At 40.2% G+C, this 21,684-nt stretch overlaps 1 protein-coding gene across 9 annotated transcripts in view; it reads left to right on the top strand.

Moving 5' to 3' along the window:
* The window catches only part of casz1 (castor zinc finger 1), a 230,770-nt gene that overhangs the window by 121,747 nt on the left and 87,339 nt on the right, over positions 1–21,684 (top strand). For 7 of the 9 annotated variants that reach the window (XM_036591368.1, XM_036591369.1, XM_036591371.1 and 4 more), the window contains one exon: positions 14,099–14,191. The exons of the other annotated variants lie outside the window; for them this stretch is intronic. In XM_036591368.1, coding sequence (XP_036447261.1) covers positions 14,099–14,191 — 93 coding nt within the window. The remainder of the gene's footprint in view (positions 1–14,098; positions 14,192–21,684) is intronic. 9 annotated transcript variants of the gene reach the window in all.

Below are 21,684 nucleotides of genomic sequence, written 5' to 3'. Positions count from 1 at the left end.
TTGTATTAGTTGCAAGTTTTCTTCTTTAAGTGCTGTTTTTCTGATGGTGACAGTTCTGGTGGTCTGTCAGATTTTTTGAACTCCAGAAAAAATGAAGGTGGTCTCTGACTTTCTCACAGGATTTTATATATATATATATATATATATATATATATATATATATATATATATATATATATATATATGTGTGTGTGTGTGTGTGTGTGTGTGTGTATTGAATACCTGTCTTTTGGTGTATATTAAGTCAGACACTAGTCACTTTTATGTCAGTGCTGAGCATGCCAAATGTTGAATAAAGTGTTTGGATCCAGAGAAAAAAAAAGCATCCATTCTGGAAAAATCCAGATGAGTCCATATGACTGTAATGGATAAAAGTGAGCGCTCTGCCATGCTCTTTCATCTGTATTATGGTGACAAAAACCATTCTTTCATCAAAAACAGTGCTTCTATTGGTAACGGGACATGGCTTGTTGAATTTCTGCATTCTAACAAAAGGCCCTGTCTGCCTATGGAGCTCGACTGCACACAGCCACCTGGCTCCTCTCTCCCTCTCTTTTGTATTTCAGGATTTATTCAACAAAACCCTGAAAAGTAGAGCGCTGGGGAAAAAAAGAGCGCTAAACTGACTTTTCAGGTTTTAATGGGAGGGTAAACAACGGAGCAAAGCATAAAATTAATTGATTGTTGAGCAACACAGAGGCTGTGTTATCATGTTTCCCTGGTAACATGAAATTATTGTCTGGTTGCTTAGATGAATTGAAGCAAAACAGCCTCTAATTCATGAGAACTCTGTTATATATATATATTTTTTTGCAGCCGGCAGTAGAAAATCAATTGAAAGGGACCCTTATGTGCAGGCTGGGCTGGCTTATGATCAATAATTATTGTAAGCAGGGATACAGTGTCATGGTTTGATGGGTCCAGGTTAGACATTCAAAGATATTGAATGCTCATATTTATAGAAAAAGTGTTCAAATGATGAACAGCAGTGCCAATATCTCAATTTTAGGCAGTGAAAGGTCACCAGGCCCATTTTGTCTTGGTTTCATGCTGAACAGACTGCATGATAAAATGGAGGATTTGGTTGAACGATTGGTCAAGGTCATTCGAAGAGACAAAGCCATCAGGGTCCAGTTCTTGGGCTCACCTGCTAAAACCCCTGCCCTAGTATTCAAATGTACAAAAGGTTAGTGTCCAGGGTTGATGCGCGTGTTAAAAGACAAGGCTCATCCCATGCTGAAATATTTCTGGAGTCAAGGCTGACAGTCTGACACTTGCATACTATGTGATTTGTGTACTGTGTGAAAAATCCAGTTTGTGTCGATCACCGCTTTTAGGCAGATTTTCCTCCTTTCATGTTAGCAAACTAAAACAGGCTGGTTTAGCGTGAATTGTGCTGCTAACTCTGTTTATTGTGTGCTGTGGGCTGGGCCTCGCCGGGGCAGCGCAAAGCAGGACGTTTGTGGTGGGGTGATGAGGAACAAGCCGAGGCAAAATGAAACACTGAGAAGTTTTGAAGATCTGGGAAGCGAGTACATTAGAGGAACCTAATTCATTACGGGAGTGTCTACTGCATGACAGGCTCTTTCCACATTAATATCTATTATCGGCTGATAAATTGCAGAAAACGGCCAGCACTGTATTGGTTTCTGTATATTTTAGCACACTGTCAAACACACTGTAGAGAAGGCAGGAGCAGCAGGCAGATCCCTTAAGGCCTCTGCTGTAAGGAAGCTGCTGCTGAGCCCATCTCAGCCCAAGCTTGAGTTTCAGCTTCTTGCTTTGGTCCAGCCAGAGCTCCGAGTTGGCATTTTCAACATTTATTTCAACAACTGACACTGGGTGTCATATTTCCTGCCTTTGCCCAAACCAGCTGTCAGCTATTGCAGACTCAGAACCTCCTCTTGTAGCTCTAAGGTCAGGTTTAAAACAAACAGCACGGCAGTGGAATACTCTTATACCTAGACACTCATTTCTTGCACTTTGTAAATTCTCATGCTTTGCACATGGACTTGGGTTGTTTGATTAGCTCCACCCAAGCTTTTTATGACCCATATAATGTTGTTTAAACAAAACAGAGCCTCTCCATCTCCATTCCTCCATCTTTCTCCTAATTCCTACCCTCCCTCCCTGTCATTATCTTATTTCATGGCATACTCTCTCTCTCCATCACGTTTCAGAGTCCTATTGGAAGACAGCTATAGAAACGATCTTTATTGATCTAATCTGGTTACTGCTTGCTGTTTTCAACGGCTCCATCAAAATCTCCCCTCCTCCCTCTTTTCCACTATCTCTACCTCCCCCACTGCAACTGCCCCCTCCCCTCTGCCTAACTGACCTGGCCTGGTTCACTGGCCTGGTGTTTTATAGAAAATCTAACAAATGTGAGATAAAGTGGGGTTTTTGAGCATTCTCCCAGTCTACTCTCTTAGGAGAACAAGGCTTCAGTGAGGTACTGTTTAGAGCTTTAAATGGACCTGGACATTGGACTGGACCTGAACATTCTGAGCAAAACTTTAAACACAACCACCACCAACTAAAGAACAGATAAAACTTTAAGTGATAACAAAGCCAGACATGCGATTTACATCATCTCAACTCCAAATATAGTCGATCAGCCGAGACACGTTTGGTGTCTGAATTTTACTCTTTCAGTTTTACATGGAGCTATGAGGCAAATATAGATAACAAGTAAAAGAAGCTTGCAGCAACCTGTTAGCATTGTGCAAATTTCATTACTTGTTAGCCATGTTAACCTGGCAGTTTCAGTGCTAAACTTAAGAAGCAAACTTGAGACACCAAATGGGTCTTGGCTGACTGTTTTTGCAGCTTAGTTTCTATATATGAACTGTATGGACCAGGGACTCAATAGTATGCTTTAAAACTTTGCAGTGTTTACATGTTACACCAGACTCTGTTTCAAAAAAGCAAGGACAATTTAGTGTCCTATAATATGATTGCTGTAAAGGTGGGAGACGACTCTGTGAAACATGTGCATTAAATTTTAACCCAGTTTAAGCCTGACAAACTGAATATGACTAGGTCTTGATATGAATAGTCAGGTTCAGGCAAGTATTTCAAGCTGTAGGGCTGTTGGCCCAAATCTGGGCTACTTTGGGTCACCTATGCCCTCCCCCCATTCCTCCAATCCATTCACCATTTCCTCATAGTTGGAATGGATTTCCTATTGGTCTTATGGATTTTGGTTTTATGTCACTGTTCTGTGCTGGTCTGACTCGTCCAGTGCTGTAGGACTGTGTGGTAGATCATACAACATTGTGAGTGTGTGTGGCGGCATTAGGCCAGAGGCAGCAGTGTAGAGCAGATGAGGCTGTGCTGAGTACTGGCTTCTGCGCTGTGACCCAGTCCCCTTCACACTGGCGTCTGCCTGTAAATTTTCTGCTGCCCTTGCTATTCAGCCAATTACACCAAAAGAGCTTTAGTGATTTTTTTCCCTCTCTCCAGCCGGCCTTTATTTATTTATTTCACAGACGAATGCAAAGCATCTCTGAAGGTTAAAAAAATTGCTGAATTTCATAGTGCTCATAACGTAAACTTTTTTTTCCTACTCCTTAGCTACACTAGAGGCTGATCAATAGATGTCAACTCTGCTTGCTTTGTAAAACAAATGCTTGAGCAGTATAAATCAACTCCAGAACTGTTTCCTGTTTTATTCCTCAAATTTGGACATATTGCCAACGTCATTTAAATTCTCAGGCATGGTTAAAAAAATGTAATTTTTTAGTAATGCAATCAAGTAATGCAATCACAAGGCAACGGATGCCAGACAGTAGAATAGATAAGAATACAGTATCAGCACTGACAAGAGCAGAGACCACAGCCAGCAGGAACATTCTGTTTTGCCCAATACGACATTGTCCATGGTCTTGCTAATCATGCTATTCTAGTATATGACTATATGTGTGGAGATTGTCAAAATGGCATCTTGTTGGAGTCCAGTTACAAGCACAAGGACCGGAGAGCTTTGAGTGCTTGTAATTGGTTTATAAAAAGCATATTGACAGTAAGGAGAGTGAGAAGTGCAGAATTAGGCTCTGCTACATGGCTGTAATATGGAATTGTATGGCTGCTTGCTGTATCTCTACTTTCAGTACAGATTTCTCTGTATTGCTGGTGGTTTTGGACCTCTCTGTCTGCTAAGGGGGATATTAGGGACGCCCACTTTTTGTGCCCCAGTTTGTTCTGAGTCCTTTAGGCCTGTGCTGATAACAGAATCCTGTTATTCAGGTAACTGTGATAAATGGTTAAACCAGGCTTTCGGGGTGGTGGAGGGGGATTGCGAGGTCTTTTTTGTGTTTGTTTTAACTTGTTTTTAGTGTGTACACTTTTTTTTCTGTAATTTTACAACATTCCCTAATACTGAAGCGGATGGAAGTAAATACAGTGAAATGAAGCTTAATCTTTATCAAGTATTAGTAAAAGTTGTGGTTGTAGTACACAGTCATCATTACTTTGGCTGCTGTGCTCTCTTTGAAGTGCTCAACAGCTACGTTTCTAGAACATCATCATCTACATTAGGTATAGTAAATATGATAATGATTAAATTGTTCAATGTACAGTTGTGTTCAGGTGTGAGAGTACTTGCTATGGTTTGCGTATAATAAATCAATAAATGAAGATATTAATGAATTTTTACTGTCACTGGGGGCTGTTACTTCGGCAACCCGGGTTAACTGTCACCAGGTACAGGCCTACTGTAAAGCACTTCAGTACTTGAGGATATTTTGTATGCGTTTAGTTTGGTAAGCAGCAAAAAAAAAAAGACTCAAAGCCATGTGCTCACATTTTACATGCGTATGTTTTGCCAAAGGGCAGCTAGCTTACATGCAGTCAAAAACACTGGCAGTGCAGAAATTACAAGTTTTCGTTTTCTTCTTTAATATTCTTTAGTATTTAATGGATGTTATTACTTCTGGAACACTGAACAACTATATATATATCATAAAAAATACAGATGTAGACCATTTATAGACCACCCGTATATAGTAACTGCATAAACTGCATATTAATAAGCAGCTGATTGATGTGAGCAGTCGTAAGGACACATGACCCCTACATAAGCCTTTCATGACAAGTCAAGTGACATGAAAGTATATAAAAGTTTATAAAGGCTTAATCCAACAAGTGTTTATGAATGTCTATGTAGGTGTATGAAAGGCGGATATGTATGTTGGTGTTGTGTATCATTACGAATGCTGCCCTTCAGTAAAGTGATACCATTTATTTTTACCAGTTGTTGAATTGTTCCTTCTGTGCTTTCTTTACTAGTGTATTTTTTCAAAAGTTGTACTGCAAAAAACAAAAAAAAATATGTGCCAGGACTTTTTTTGCCTATCAAACCTAACATAACATAACATAATACAAGTGTCTTTGTGTATCTTCATGTTATATTTTATATCACCCACACTTACTGTATACCTCTGACCAGTTACTTATCTTACAGTCAGTCTACAAAGGCCCCTTGCCCACAGGAGGGAAGTATATAACCTCTTAAAAAGCCTTGTGTTTTATTTTGTGACCTGCCATGTTAACAAGGCTCTTTATATGGAGCTTTATGTAGAGCCTCCTTTCTCTCTTCAACACTGTAATCCGATGGTTGCTCTTTCTTCTATCCCTCCATTGGAGTCCATACTGTGCTGCATTTTTAGTATATTAGCTTTTTTTTTCCCTTCCCTTTTTAAGTGAAGTCCACATACCCGAGCACATACAGTACATAACCTGGTGTTTGTGAGGCCTCTGAAGGGCTATCAATAGAATGTCGAATGTGGTTGAGAGCTACAAAGCAGTCGAAGAATGTGCTCGTAGTACTCCGCCACCTTGCATTCTCGTGCTAAAGCAGTCGTGCCACATACAGTTTTTGAAACATTATATGGCACATCTTTGTTCTTTTGGTCGCTGTGTCTTTGAGACAGAGATGGCGCTCGTTAGCAAGTTCAGATTTAACCTCTTCAAGCCTGTGGGTGAGCATGGGCCAAGGAGAGTGTGCGGACCCCCAGGAGAGATGGAAAAGGATCGTTTTGATTGGCATGTGACGGAAGAAATGAAGCTGTTGATCAGTGATTATAAAAAATTACTAGCAGCAACAGCAGGAATATCCTAATACAGTCGGCCTACAGATAGGTGCAAGGATAAATTGCTCTCAGTCACAAATATTTGAAGTGAAACCAGAGAATTTTATATAAAAAAGTACATGTCTAGTGCATTTTAAGTTTTGGGAAACCAATAAGAGCCTTCTTGAAATGAAAGAGTTCAATGTTGTATGAAAATATTGTCAAGGTTAAAAAATATGCCATTCAGTCCTTGGTTTTTATGGAAATTAAGCTGCAACAACAGCCAGTTTTGAATTGACTGTTTTTGTGATGTCACAAAATCCAACACATTTACATACAATATATTCATCTATTCAGCCTACATGAGTTCAGCTCCAGCCCTTCACTCTGCCAATAAGGACAGAGCTCATTTACATATATCAGTCTTAAAAGCACATTCACAAAAACAGCCTGTTTAATTCCAAAGGGTAGTGAGAGGGTGGAAAGTGGTCATGTAATAATTAATGTTTTTGGTTCATTAAACCACACAAACAGCATAAGTGAATTTCAGGGGGAAACATAAGTTAAAAGAATAATGTACGATGTGGGGCCTTTAAGGATTCATGCTACATATGGTGCCCTAGTAGTCACAATGTGTAATGTAACTGAAGGTTAATTATTGCATATTGAATTGAATATTAATGAAAGAAGCACAGACATTCTGTCAGGAATGTGGCTTTGAATTGATACTACATTTCTTTAAGTAAGAGTGTGTACTATATTATGATTTGAAGTGTTGTAATGTTATTGTTGTTCATGCATTCTTGTTTTGTGAAAATAAAAATCTTTGATATTTTTGCCATGGAAGTCCAACATGCAAGCACACAGTTTTAGGTATAGTTAAAAAGAACTCATTGTGCTCCCACAGTCATGGGGAGATCTAGGAATGAACGACACAGTGATCAGGAGCTCTGTTTAGTGAGCAGCACACACCACACTGTACAATCTCAGTCCACTGCACTGTTTTAGCCAAAAAGATGTTGTTTTGCTTCAAAACTTTTTCATTTTCATTTGAAATATACTGACAGCTTAATTTGTTGTTTAACTCCCTACATAAGTAAATGTGTAATTATGAAATTACACTTGAATAGTATAGCAGAACAAAAGAAATAACTTGACTTCTAAGTGTTTCTAACAACTTCAACCTCAAGGGCCATTTTGTGGGCATACATTTCTGTTTCTCACGCTCAAAAAGTCCTAACTTACACACAGTAGTGTGCAAAAGTTTGGGTGCTTAGGTCAAATGACTGCACAATTTTATGCTCAGTTACTGTTTATTTGCTGAATTTTACACAAAAACATGAAATAATTATAAAACATAAAATGTGAAAAAAATTGTGAAACATATTTTATGTTTTTTTTTTTTAAACTCAATATCTAAAAAAATAGAAATTATGCACTACCAATTACAGAAAATGATGCCTTATTTAAGTGTTTTCCCTGTAGAGGATGTGTTGACTTATTTTCACACCAACAAATCGTAATCTGATGGGGTGATCAAACTTTTGCACACCACTGTATGTAAGTTAGGATGTTTTGAGTGTGAGGAACAGGAATGAATGCCTGTATTAGTTTTATTGTGGTTACTAAATAGTTTATAGTAGCCTTAGTCTTATGATTAATAACTGAAGAAGTTAAACAGTTCAAGGGGTTAATTGTACTTTTTCCATGTGTAGTCTAAGAATGCTGTGAGGTTTGTGATGTTATGTGAATCATTGCAGGGGATGTAAGCAGACAAACAAAGTAGAGGTTTGAAGAGCATATGGAATAAAAGGAGAGCAAGTTGGGGAAAGCAGGACGGCCATATGCTGACTGGTGTGTGGAGTATGTGTGAGGTATTAGGCTCACACAGGTTGTGCTGAGCTGTGCTGGGGCTAGCATGGGCCTGGGCGTCTGCACTGCGCTGCGGGCTAGGCTCTCTCTGAGCGCGCCGCACCATCTGCATTTAGCTGTTAACGTGCCTTCACATCCGGGCGAGGATTAGCAGGAAAATCCCCAGGTTTTTTCAACCAGTTGACAAATATCAGATTTGTCTCTAAAAATTAGCTCCATCCATATCTCCCGCCATATGACACAGAAAAAAGATTATCTTTAATACCCAGCCAGCTTGAGTATGGAAAAAGCAGATTAAAGTTTCAGTTTAGTAATATTTACCGAGCCACTTCTATTAGAGCTCCTGCATGGCTTCACACAGAACCTTCCAGAATGGAGCTTATTTAACCCGTAGCCTCAGAAAGAGAGATGTGGGCCTACGAACAATTAACGGCAATATTTATCTTATTCATCACTGTCCAATCCAGTGTCTGAAGGTTGTCTTTTTACTATATGGCTTTTAAACAAACACAGGGAGTAGTTAAAGAGCGTTAAGTGAATAATGGCAGCAGGTGTCCTTTCAGTCGCAGCTTTGTAGTCTTCTCAGGCTGCTGCTGGGCTGTTGTTTTAGGCTGCCATTGGCCTATAGCAGGGGGTGGCTGGGAAACAGGCATCATGGGTGACCCGGGACCCCACTACTGTCCCTTTGTAAGGACTTTTGTGCAAAGGTAGCTGCAGCATTTGATCTCAGCTGCCGTTTGAAAGAAGTAGGCCCTTTTCCTGTTGTGTTAGTGTAACATGAAATAAAGAAATAGGCAAGTTTATCGTGAAACCTTAGTTTATTATTGTGAATATCTCATGTTTAAAGAAATATTACAGTGTTTTCATCAGGTCAGTTACTATGGACAATTAAAATAAAGAAAGAACAAAAACAGAACACCTGTAAACTTAAAACATACTTACTGTGGAACCTGGTAGGCAATCAACTGCCCATTGGATGCTATTGTAGGTTTAGTTTGAGTCGTCGGGTTTTCTTTTCTTCTAAGTACAAGGAAATATGTTGAAATTGTATGTGGAAATCAACTGTGCGATATAGAGCAACAGATGGAGATTGGGTTAAATATGTCAGAGCAGCCGTTAAATTCCATTCTGATATTTAACATTACTTAAACAAAGACACATCCTTGAATCTGTCCGCAAGACAGATTTCAGAAAAAAAAATTGATGTCCAATGAAGCAAGTTACTTAGTGCTGCTTTTAACACCTGCATGACTAAACTTGCACAGCTGTCCACATTTGCAGGTACTGGAGATTACAGTGCAGGAGGACAGTATTGCTTAGGCTTATGCTAAATCGCTATGTTCCCCATGCCCATTTAATTAACATGGCCATAATGATGGTGTGGAGGGACCAGGCTGGGCCTCCTATGCACCTGCGCACAAGATGCTGGCTGGATGTTCTCTTTCAGGACCACCTCCATACCCAGAGGTTGCCTCCTCAACACAGGAGCCCATAAATGAAATTAAGGTGTCAATTAGTCAATTACGGCGTAATAACTCGGAGGGCAGACGTTTAGAGGCCGAGCGCACCTCAGCTAAGTTCATTTCCTCCGGTCCAGGAGCCCGCATTTGGCACACGTCACTCCCCACCCAGAGCCGCTGAATAAGCCTCTGCCTCGCTAATTCCATTTACCACTGGATATCTTTTTGGATCAACAATTTCCTTTCGTGGTTTATGTTTTTATTTTTTTAATTTTTTATTCACCACCACCCCCTCAGATGCAAGGATGCTGTTTTTTCCTCCTCAATTTGGCTTCAGAGAATTTTATAATTTAGTAATTAAAATCTTTGATAGGCTCTAGAAATTGCATCTAATTGAATTTAATGGGGAGATGAATTTCAATTTTATTTGATTACCGGGACCCCTGGCATAGGTATTTATGGAAAAAAACTGTACAAAAATATGCTGTGTGGGCTAAGATGGCATAATAAAATTAGAGGTAATCAGATTTCTCCGTCATGAATTTCGCTCTAATTTCACTATAATTTTCCATTAGATAGCTGGTTTACAAATATTTGCTCATCTACGATAGGAGAAGCTATCTGTCTAAAATGATTATGGTCAGGGCCTTCAGAAATGTGCCCCTTTCTCTCTTTGTTTTAAAACCAGATTGCGTGGGACCGAAATTAGGAAGATTACATTAGGACTGTCTGCATCCGGGGGAGAGATACTGAAACATAATGATTAGAGGCAGGGGATGAAAGCAGCGTCAAGAAAAAAGGTTTCGACAATAAGTAATGTTTTTTTAAGTGAAGCTGAGGTTTCAGCCTCACCGCTGGAATGATGTGTTGCCGACACAGTTCTTGCTTGCATGACCGTGTACATACACTTATGTTCGCGGACTCACTGCACATTTTGCTTTAGACAGGCATCTAAAAACTGATAAAGTAATTTGATCAGGATGTTTCTGTTTTTATGGCCGCTACCAGGAGTAATCAGAACAATAGCCAATTAGTCTGTGATAAGTTCCAGCTGCCAGTGTTGGATGTATACTTAAGTTTAGTATGCAACACGTTCATCCCTTGAAAAAAAATAAATATATAATGGTATCTAAGCAGACGTGAGGGGGAATAATATCCAGCATCACAGGCTTGCTAGAACAATACAAGGGCAAACACTTTCTTTGGCCTTCTTTTCAAAGCCCTGTGCCACACTCCCAGCTTTGTCACATTCAATTTCCTGTCAGTTTTATGATCGAGACTTGAGAAAAAAAAAAAAGTGGCTGAAGGGGGGAAAAAAGGCCCTGCTTTATTTTTAATGGTGAAAAAAATCTCAACGGGCAACCTTTTTTTTTCAGTCAAAGACGATGATACTCTTCCCTGTCTCTCTCTTTTTTTTCCTCCTCCTGGTCTTTTTGACTCCACCTCACAGTTGCCCGCTCAGTCTGCGCTGCCCCACTGGCTAAGACAGCAGAGAGGGTTCAAACACTATGTAACTCGCAGCAAAGGTCAGATTTCTCACTCCGCATGGCCCCGGGCCTCGGCCACAAAAGCCTCCTCGATTCACATCTTTCAACTGGGCGCTGGCTTTTGTCCCGGCGGAGCGAGGCGCTCAGAGCGGGCGGCCATCAGACCAGCCCCTCCTGGAGTGCACGGTCAGGGGCGGCTAAACGTCTGGCCTCCGCAGCCCTTTGACTGATGCGGCCCTGCCATGTCACAGCCCCCCCCCGATGCCCCGAGCATACCATCATAATGGACCACATCAAACGCCATTCAGCTCCTCTCCGAAAAAACAGAGATGGCAGCAGAAAAAAAAAAATAAAGATCGCCCACCACTGCTTGCTGCAGCATACGCTTAGCTTAACTTGTTTAGCTTGATCTGCCTGCTTAGGAATTTAGGTAAACATCACATTATGTTCAGTAAAATAGTGTCGTTGAACATATAACTTTTGCATGCGTGAAGTTGAGCTCTAGTTCATAGGCCTCCATTTGTGGGGGGAAAGGACTTATTGCATGGTACGCTCTTAAAGGGGGTTTCTACCAGTTTTTCAGAATATCAGTCTGTTGTGATGTTAACAAAGTCAGAGTGGTTTAATGTGAAATTGTGCACTGTAGAGAAAGAGACTTTCTTGACAGTGCTGGTAATAGATGCCAGGGGTCACAATATAACCATTTTATTTACTTTCCAAAAGCACCAGTGAGCCTGCACATGTCCTCTGAGTGAATATGTGCTGTTGATAAGGTAAAATAGTGCTAAATTTTTCTTTTGGTACTATTTTGGCTTTTAGGGCAAAATCTTATCTCAAAACTATTGCACATATGAAGTCTCAGGCCTCAGGTTGTGTATTTGTACCACTTCGTGAGATAAATTTCTGTGACGGAGCTTTTAGAGGCATTAAACACTTCAGATGTCTGGTTCCTATCACCACCACTGTGAACACTTCTGACTCAGTGACTAGAAGAATGGAGCATTTCACATCAAATCACTCTGAATGACTTTGTTTACATCTTAACCATTTAATTATGCAGTAATTCTGAAAATCTGGTGGAGTTCCCCTTTGAAAATAAAGGCATTTGGAGTGACCTCCTCTCAGAACCACTTTTGATTTCCCAAAGAACCTTTACGGCTCTTAAAACGTCCCTTTTGCAAACGAGATGTGTGAAGTGAAGAACCTTTTTAAAGTGTAAAGAACCTCAACGTGATGTAAAGGTTGTTCTATTGAAGGTTTTTCCTTACGCGAAGTCGAGAACCTTTTATTTTTAAGTGTGTATATTGTCAGTTTCCATTTTAGGGAGGAACATACGTTTCTTTCCATCCAACGGAAGTTGACGTCAAAAAAAAAAAACTGGCACAGGTTTTAATAGTGACTCTGTCGTTCTCTGAAAGCGGCTTTACGTTTTTTCTTCCAAAAGCTGAAGTTGTGAAAGGATGGCCTGCACGATGAGTTTTCATGCTGAGTGTGAGAGGTGCCGTATGACTGACACGGGCTCGCCCCTCGGAGGCGCTGGTTTAAGGTGGGAACGCATTACCATTGTTTGATTATGACTCACAGTCCTAATTACTGAATCAACCAAAACCTGTTTTGTGCATACTGTACTGTCAGCCAGCAGTTAGCAAACAGGAACTAGGGATTGACTCATTTCACAGAATTATGAACCATTACCTAAAATGTGCATTTCCCCTTTTCGAAAGCTGCTTTTTCTCAGCGCTTTGTTTTTTTTTATGGGTAAAATTTAAGGTAGTTGTGTTTTGGTCAACAGCAGAACTCTTCGCACACTTCCTGCATAGTGTTCGTTTCACTTACTCTGTGCGCGTAGCAAGTGTAAATTGTGACTGAAAATGAGTATATTTTGCTGTTTGGAATTATGCTAATATTGTAAATATGTTGAAAATGTCTGTGAGCACTTTGCATGCCACGACGGAAGAAACTGCCAGGCAAATAAGGGCTTTGTCTTATAAAGTATTCATTGCCACCTGGTAACGGCTGCCGTTTATCATTTCACCTGAAATTACAATGAAAACTGATACCTTATCAGAGGGACAGGGACAGAGAGAGAGAGAGGAGGGGAAGAGCACTGAAAGAGAGAGGGAGTGAACGAGGGAGGGAGAGAGAGGGAGAGAAGTGTTCGGGGGATGGTTGGGGTAGTGTTTTTTTTTCTCTTCTCTCCTCATAATTTACAACCAACTGTTCCTGGATAAGGTTACTTAGGCCATGTGAGTACTCTTCAATATTGATGCCTCTCGGCCTGAAATTTTGGTCTTACCTTTAAGCAATTTGAGGATGCTTGAATTTGCATTTTCTAAATGGGACTATTCATATTTTCAGTTTGTTTATTATTATTATTATTATTATTATTATTATTATTGTTGTTGTTGTTGTTGATTACATTTATATGTTGTAAGATTTCTTACACGTTTCCAAAGTCTTCTGCTGCTCCCTCACTTTTTTAATTTTACACTTCACATTTTCATAAGCACCTTTATTTATGTTTGAAGTTTATGGATAGTTATTAAACGTCACAGTGGATTGTACAAGCTTGCTGTTTCCTTGGATATAACGCTGCTAAAATTGCCTCACCGACACGCGTCTGCCACGAGCCATCGGTTCGCTTAAATGAAAAACAAAATGAGTTCTATTTGCTGTGCAGAAATTCTAGAATATAAAATATGTAATGAGCCATGTAGATACGTTTCAGAAGCGGCCTGTGGCTCCCTCCCTCCCTCCTCATTTGCATGGAGAGGGGCCAGGCCCCGCCTCCTGGGCCAGTTGAGAGGCGCACAGATGGAAAGGCCAGCCCACTAAGGGGAGGGGAAAAAAAAAGTCTGCTCCAGTTCCTGCTCTTCCGTAATTTCCTATCGCCAACTGCTTGGTGTGTCTGTGTGGTGTGTGTATGTGCAAGAGAGAAAACCAGAGAAAGAGAGAGAGAGAGAGAGCAGGAGTGTGCGAGCGAGCAAGCAAAGGGGCCGCCTCTGTATTCTTTCACCTACCCCCCGTCAAACCACAAGGAGGAGGGGCCCGCGCTGAGCTGCCAATCAACTTCACTCGTGGCAGCCGGCATTATCTCGGCTGCGAAAACTATTGACAGATTACATGTCAAGGAGTTTAGCACATGATTGAAAGAAAAAAGGCTGTTTTTTTGTATTACCCCACTTATTTTAGTGCTTATTTCCCACAGGCCAGCTTACTTCTGATGATTTTCAGACAGAGTTACGTAATATTATGAAAGTTACATGCTTGAGAGGATTTAACTTCGACTATCCTGAATATGGTAAGTGCTCTTTTTCTCTTAAGTGTCTGTCTCTGAGCTTCTTTGGAGTGTGTGCCTGTGCTTTAATGTGAAAAGGTGTGTCTTTTATCACTGTGTGTGAATGGGGAAGTTAGTCATGTTTTAACTACTGTGCCGTGCGCTGTAGGCTGTAGATGAACTGCGGCTTTATTTATAACCGACAGAGCCCAGGGCTGATTAGAGTCTTACATATGAGCGGTCAATTACCTCAGTTTAAGCATACTGCTTGTAAGTGTTCAACTGTGTTACTTAAGGCAGGAGCAACTTAAGCAAAAGTACTTTCAGTTTAAACCTGGAAGTACCTTTATTTATTTGTGTGTTTGTGAGCTGCTGTTCGTCACTCATAACTCCTGGCATCTCACTACCTCCTTCACTTGTTTTTTTCTCCTCTTCTATTCATCTCAGTGAGAGAAAATGTTGCCATTTTTTTTCTCCTTTACATGTATAGTGATATGTCTTTATAGAGGCCGTGAATAGAGATAACACACAGGTATTTAGCAGCGGAGTGCTTAGTGTGGCCTAAGGGTTTGTTGCCAAGGGGACTGAGCAAACAAACTGTTGTGGGACCTTTGTTTTGACACATCTAAGGACACGCACACATACAACAAGTGATCTCTCTCTTCTCTTTATCCCACGTCCCCCCTGTTTAGGGATATTTCAGAGCACATGAAATCGATCCGAGCCGCTCGCTATAGCCTCTCTATTTTCCGTCCTCTTTCCATCATGTTTTGGGACGTGCTGGTGCCTCTGTAATTCTCATCAAAGTTTTTCAGAGCTTTTTACTCTCATACACACCTTTATATTAATGTTGCACAATTACACAGTATTACATATTTGTCTCTTTACTCCTATTTCACACTGTGTTTAAAGAGTCATTACATTTCATTCTGTGTATGTCATACACAACGTGCTAGCGGACATGATGAATTTTCATATGTCCTTGTTTTTTAGTAATTTATGTAGAGACCTGTGGATTTTTGCTTAATTTTATGTCAACAGATATTTAGAATTTTTAACATGTAATAAGATACAACCTACAATTTCTACACAGTGTAGTTTTTAAAATAGGACTTAGTTAATAATTATTACATTTTTTTTCATGCTAGGAAAGCCTGTTTTGTACACCGATTATTTAATATAAAATGTTACAGTTGCCAGTAACAAACTAAGTAGTTTCAGAATGTGAGACAGTTTAAGCAGTTGAATGGCTGATTAGAATTGCAGGTGGATTCTTCTGGTTTTGTTTTCATTTTTTGCATTTTCTGTAAGTGATTGCTGTTTTTGATAAACCATAAAAAAAAGAAGTGAGTAAAGAAGAAAATGAAACTTTATGACAGCTTGTAAATAGAGCCCAGTGTTGTGAATTTCCGGGAATAATATCCACTTCATATTCAAAACCCTTTTCCTCTAAACATACTGTATATTACATTTATGTTTTTTTTTATATGTCTCTGTTCGAAAAGTGAATAGGTACAGACACACCCTAGCTTTCTGCCTTCTAGTTCTGTGCACTCTGTTCTGACTGGAGTTTTTTATGACTCCTTATTCAGACCGATAGCTTGCTTTTTTTTTCTTCTTCTTCACACTGAGCGCAGTTTTTAGATCTCCGTACACCCTGAGCACCTTTACCACTCGCCCGCAAAATAGGATGAAATGAGGAGGAAAAAACAAGGCAGGGTCTGCAGCCCTCCGTAACCTTTATCACAATTTAGCAACAACCGAATCAATTTGATGTCTTAAGCAATAAAAAGGCTGTTGCTGTCCTAATTCTCCGGCTCCTCGCCTGACAGTAAATTTACATTTTTTAATTAAACTAGCTGGAATTTTTATGAGGGGGCTGGGCTATGCTAATAGGAATGTTGTGTACTGCAGATTAACAGAGTTTTGAAATAAATTTAGCAGGAGGACACTAGAGAGAGAGCAGGGGGCTGCGAGGCACCGTCTTTAACCCCTTTTATGCCAAATTCTCCTGAGGGACCCTCCGCTGGTCCGACCGTTGTGTCAGGATACAGTGTATTTCAGCACAGAGGTGACCGAGGTTGCCATGTCAACATACACCATTCAGATTCTCATATATAAATGATGATGGGTCTAAATGACTTGGAGAAAAGGCTGTTTAGTTTACAAGGAAAATAAGACAAAAAAACACTCCTTTAATTAGAACTAATTTTCAGGATAGGTTTTATAATAACATATAAGCACTTTATAACTAATCTGTATATGTATTTTCCTACGTTGTATGTAATTCGGATCCTGTATTATGTATCCTTTAGATTTTCATAAATTTAAATTTTGTTTGATTTAAACAACACACTGCAGTTTAGTATAAGAACATAGAATATTTACACAATACAAAATATTTACTGAAGCATCAGCTCTTATTCATTTGATATTTATTTAGTTCTTTAGTTCTTGTAGTTATTTAAAGAACAACCTGATTTCTCTGTGTTAGTGCAATTTTAAAAGGTCTGTATTGTGTTGTTTTGGAAAGAAGAAAGAAAAACAGGGAAAGAGAGAGAGAGAAGCAGGGAAAGAGAGAGATAGATTGCTGGACGGTTGAGTCGTGCCTGAGCCGGTACATGTGCCTCCTGATAGGACGCAGACTACCCAACATCATAATTAACTTAGTCCTCTAATACCCGAACTCTTATCCCTGGCCCTTTACCAGCACAGTCCAGATAAACAAATTTTAGCTGCTAGAAAAGGAGGATATAAACTCCAGTGCCATGGAAATCATAGAAACGAGTGAGCTTTGCTGTAGGCAATGTGACCTGGAGCAACAGAGAGGTGAAAGGCAACAAAACAATCTTTCTCTTCTCTTCTCTTCTCTTCTCTTCTCTTCTCTTCTCTTCTCCGCTCCTCTCCTGTGCGCTCATGCAAGCACCCAACCCTAATTAAAAGCTCAAAGCCTTTCTCGTCACCAATACACAGTAATAGCCTAATTAATACTGCGAGAGGAAGTCCTCACGAATAATAAACAGGTCGCACCTTTAGGCCCTCCAAGTGTTTACTAGAAATGCAGTTATTGTTGGTATTCTTAATAGCAATTTGTAATTCTCCTTCTTCTTCTTCTTCTTCTTCGTTTTCTTCTCATTGTTATTATTCTTATTAATTATTAATATAATAATTCAGTTGTATGTACAGAGGAGCAGTTTACTGTATGGTGAAAGAAGCAGAATGCTCTGTATGTATGAGTTGCCATTTTGTGGGTGTAGGTTTCCTGGTAGTGGGGAAATGCAGCAGTGCACCTACAGATCAGGTGAGTTCCTGAGTTCATGTCATTTTCTGTAAAAGCAAATGCCAGGAAGTAAAGTAATTTAAGGTACTGCTCTGCCAAGGTGTTGAACTGATAAACCTCTGTCATCAGAGTTAGAGCTAAATGTGAATAAATCATTTCCTCTTATTGTCCACTCTGTGATTCCATGGAGTAACGTAACATGGAAGGAGCTGGTCTGTTGGAAAAGTGACCAAGTTCTGCCTAAAGATGTTCCTCTTTGCAGAGGGCTCAAAGAATGGCTCTATTGCACGTTTATGATCTTCCACATGAAATTCTAATTTCATGCAAAGTGGGAGAGAGGAATAATCTGCCGCCGCTGATATGGCATATAAGAGGGAAAAGAGGAATATGAAGAAGCAATTAGCACAGTGTAAAATACTTTAGTCCATTTGTCTGAAAGCATGAGCTCCGCTGGCCTAGAATGAAATTTGCATGCTTGGCTTATCGACGCACACTTATTAGGCCGTCTGAAAGGAAGATTAAGCCGGCACAAAATGTGGCGTCTAATCCTTTTAAATGTGGCAGGGGTCTTTAAGGTGGGAACGACCCCGCGGGCAGGTTGCAGGCAGGATGGGTACGGCCGTTAAAAGAGGGACACTCCAGACCCCATCCACTCCTCAGGCCGCAGTGTGCTGCTTTAGAACACAGTGGAAGAGCGTTCTGCGTGCTTATGGCATGGTGATCTTTTTTCCCTGTCATGGTTTATAGGTGGGGCTTCCTCGAAATGGGAGGAGCTAATCATTTCCAGTTTCAACAGTGATTATAAGAACTGTAATGAAGTGTAAGGGGGAGGAGTTTTTTTACTCAAAATGTTCTTCATCTTTTTGAGTATACTCAAAGGAGTTCGGCAAAAAAAAGTCACTTGAACTGCTTTTCTCACCAAATTTAAGAGAAAGTATTCAGTTGCCTACCTGGTAAAATAAAAGAGAAAGAGAAACAGCTTAGGACGTTTAGGGGGAATATTTAAAGTCCTGCTCGTTCATATACAATACAGAGCGGCAAGAATTTTTGATTAAAATTATTTAACAGGGTTCATTGCATTTGGACAGTTTACTTTCTAGTTATGCACTGTACAATCGGACTGTACAGTTATATTTATTACATTTGGACTATGCAGCTATATTCTATACAAATTGACTATATAGTTCTGTATCATTAGACTTCTATACAGTTAAACCATACAATTCTATTCTACATGTTTGGACTATACAGTCATGTTCTACACATTTTGACACTGTGGCTTTCCAACACCCCATGAGGATTTAATCAAGTGTAATTCAAAAGCTTGTTCAAAAAATTAACAAAACAAAACAATTTAAGCAATCAAAGTCGGTATTCATCTTACTGGCGTACTTTTTAGTAGTTTTGAATGCAAACCTGTAGCAGTAGCTTGCTTGCTTGTGGAACAGTTGAATCACTGTAGCTCTAATGTACTACAGTACATCCTGCTAGCCCTGCTACTCCATATAGAAGTCTTTCAGTGCTGGTTAACTGCTTAGTGGCTGGCTGTTAAAGCCAGTGATTGATAGACTGATAGTTTATCTGTGTGCCGGAAGTCCTCAGCTCCTTATCTCTGACCAAACGCGGGGGGTCAGGCTGGGACGGTCGAGGGCCAGCATAAAAGCCTGCGTCTTTGGGTGGTCCTGTAGCACACACCGTATCTCTAGCATGGTGCAGATGTGCTGTCTATCAGCGTGAAATTTGTCAAGCTTGAATTTGTGCTAATAGATCATGTAAGGACACATGCTTCCCGGTTTCCTTTTGGTTGTCTCTGATAGAAAAAGCCCACTCACTAAATGCTTTTTTTTGCCCACTTGCTAAACGCCTCTTTTTTTCTCCATTGATAAGAAAAAGAAGCACATGGCTGTGTGTTCCCTGTCACCTTCATCCTGGGAGAGTGTGTTTGCTCTGGAGAGGCACCAGGCCGATATCCCGTCCTGTCTGGTAATTGACTGCAAACAGGGACGCCTGCGTCTGAAACCCTCCCCTGCCACGGGTCCCCGCGCTCTGTGTGTTTTTTCCTGTGACATTCTATTCACTTGGGTCAGTAGCAGGCAGCGGCAGCAATAATTACTGTCTGTACATGATAAATCTGAAGCCCAGCTGTTCAATTCTGTCACAGCCTACACAGTGCCGGAGCAGCGAGTTGTTTGCAGGGGGGGGTATAATGCAGGGACATTGGGAGGGTGGGGTTAGAGCAGGGACGCTCAGGAGTTTGCTGTTTGACTGAATTTTTTTTTAAACTCTGTAACTTGATAGGATTACATGGTTCTAGGGCCCACACCTGTTAAGAGGCTGTTAACAGAACAGTTGGCAGTCTCATGGTTGGAGCTTAGTGGTGTTTTTTTTTTTCACTCTGTCCTCTTTTGGGGATTTCTCTCCCCATGAGCTTTCAGGGCTTTTCTCTATCCTCTTGGCCAGGGCAAGGTATCACCTCTTCCTGGTGTGTGTCAGTGTGTATAAATGAGTGGCTATAGGTTTGAGTTGCGAGGTTCTCTCAGTCCACACAGGAGTGATAAGAAATGTAATGAGCAGTAAGGAGTTTCTTAATCCCTCAAATCGTTCTGTATTTTTTATTCAGGAGAGTTAGGATCAATTCAGAGAAAATATTGTGTTACTTGCCATTTAGTCCACAGGCTGCCATAGGAAAGCATGAAGCTTAAGACATCTAGGTAAAACATTTAAAATCTTTTTCTTTCCGATGCAATGAAGAGCAGCAAGAATTTCTACTGAAAAGCACTTAGCAGTGTTAAAAATTATTAAATATGGACTGTACAACATTCTATACAGTTCTATACATGTTGACAGTATAACTAACTGTATAGATTTTTTGTAGTTATATTCTATACAACTAGACAGCATTACTTTCTATGCATTTATTATTCTATGACATTGTGCAATGTTAATTTCTATACAGTTATTTACAGTTCTATACAGTAATATTTTGTACAGATGGGCAGTTTGACTTTCCAACACTGACTTAAAGTGTAAATAGAAACTTTGTTTTACTAAACTCACACAAAAAATGGTTTGTAAGCATCTAAAGCTATTTACTTTATTGTCCTACTTTTTAGTGCATTCGGACCCCTAAACAGCTCAGCCAGCAGGAAGGTCCCACTCACTGTTGTGAAAATGACACACGGCTGTTCCCTCCTTAAATTGCTGTTACTTGAATTCTAAAAAAAGAAGAGCTTTGACACTCAGGGAGGAAAAAAAGTTTTGGGGCTCTCACAGGTTTTTCCATTCTCGGGCGGGCAGCTGGGGGGGTTCTTGCGAAATGAGTCAAACACAATGTCAACTCTCTGGCAAACAAGCAACCTGACACCAGGCCTGGGTGCTATTATTTGTGCGATTTTATGTCCATCTATTCATATGCAGTGAGTAATGAATTAAAGGGCATACAGGGGCTGCTGAAGCCAGCCTTGTGTCCTGACATGATTTAGATATTTTCCACAACTGCTCAGAACACGACAAATGCCATGTTATGGCTTGCAGACCATACAAGTAGAATAAGAATTGCTGTTTAATTTCCAGCCCGTGTTAAACAACTTCATTACAAAAGGCCGCAGCGCTCACAGTGATATGTATGGATTGCCGAAAACAGTTAGAAGAAAGATATAAAATGCTAATGGCTTGTTTATTTTGCCTCCATTGCTCCACAACCATGTTTGGTGTGTGTCGGCCAGTCACTTTCTATGGGGCTCTCAACACCTGTCCTGCCCCTTGTGCTGGGATTTTCTATATTTGGCTGTAAGTTGGGTTCATCATTTGCTGTGAAAGGGCACGGTTTCTCATTGGAGACACAGATAGATAGAAAGAGAGAGAGAAAGAAAAGACAGTGAGAAAAACTGAGCAGAAGAGAGGGAAAGACATCTGCCACATGTAGCAGGATTTTATGTCTCAAAATTTTTCGATAAAAGTCATTTCCATTTCCCAACTGAATAGAGTCTTTGTGGTGAAACATTATGCAAGATATGAGGAAAAAAATCCAGATCAAGCCGGTAAAACTGACATTATATATTATCTGTAATTACACAACATGTCTCCGTAACCACGTATTTCTGCAAGCAACAGTAATCTTATCTGAGAGAAGGAGGAGGAGGAGGAGGGAAGAAATGTTTAATAATCATAATTCAGGCAGTTTTGATGGTCCTGATAAGTAATCTGGGCATGGCGATAAATAAAGGAACAGAATGAC

This window comes from Colossoma macropomum, unplaced genomic scaffold, assembly GCF_904425465.1.
Source record: "Colossoma macropomum unplaced genomic scaffold, Colossoma_macropomum, whole genome shotgun sequence".
Taxonomy (NCBI): Eukaryota; Metazoa; Chordata; class Actinopteri; order Characiformes; family Serrasalmidae; genus Colossoma; species Colossoma macropomum.
Note: the sequence above shows the minus strand (reverse complement) of the source record. Positions and strands in the feature narration are given on the sequence as shown.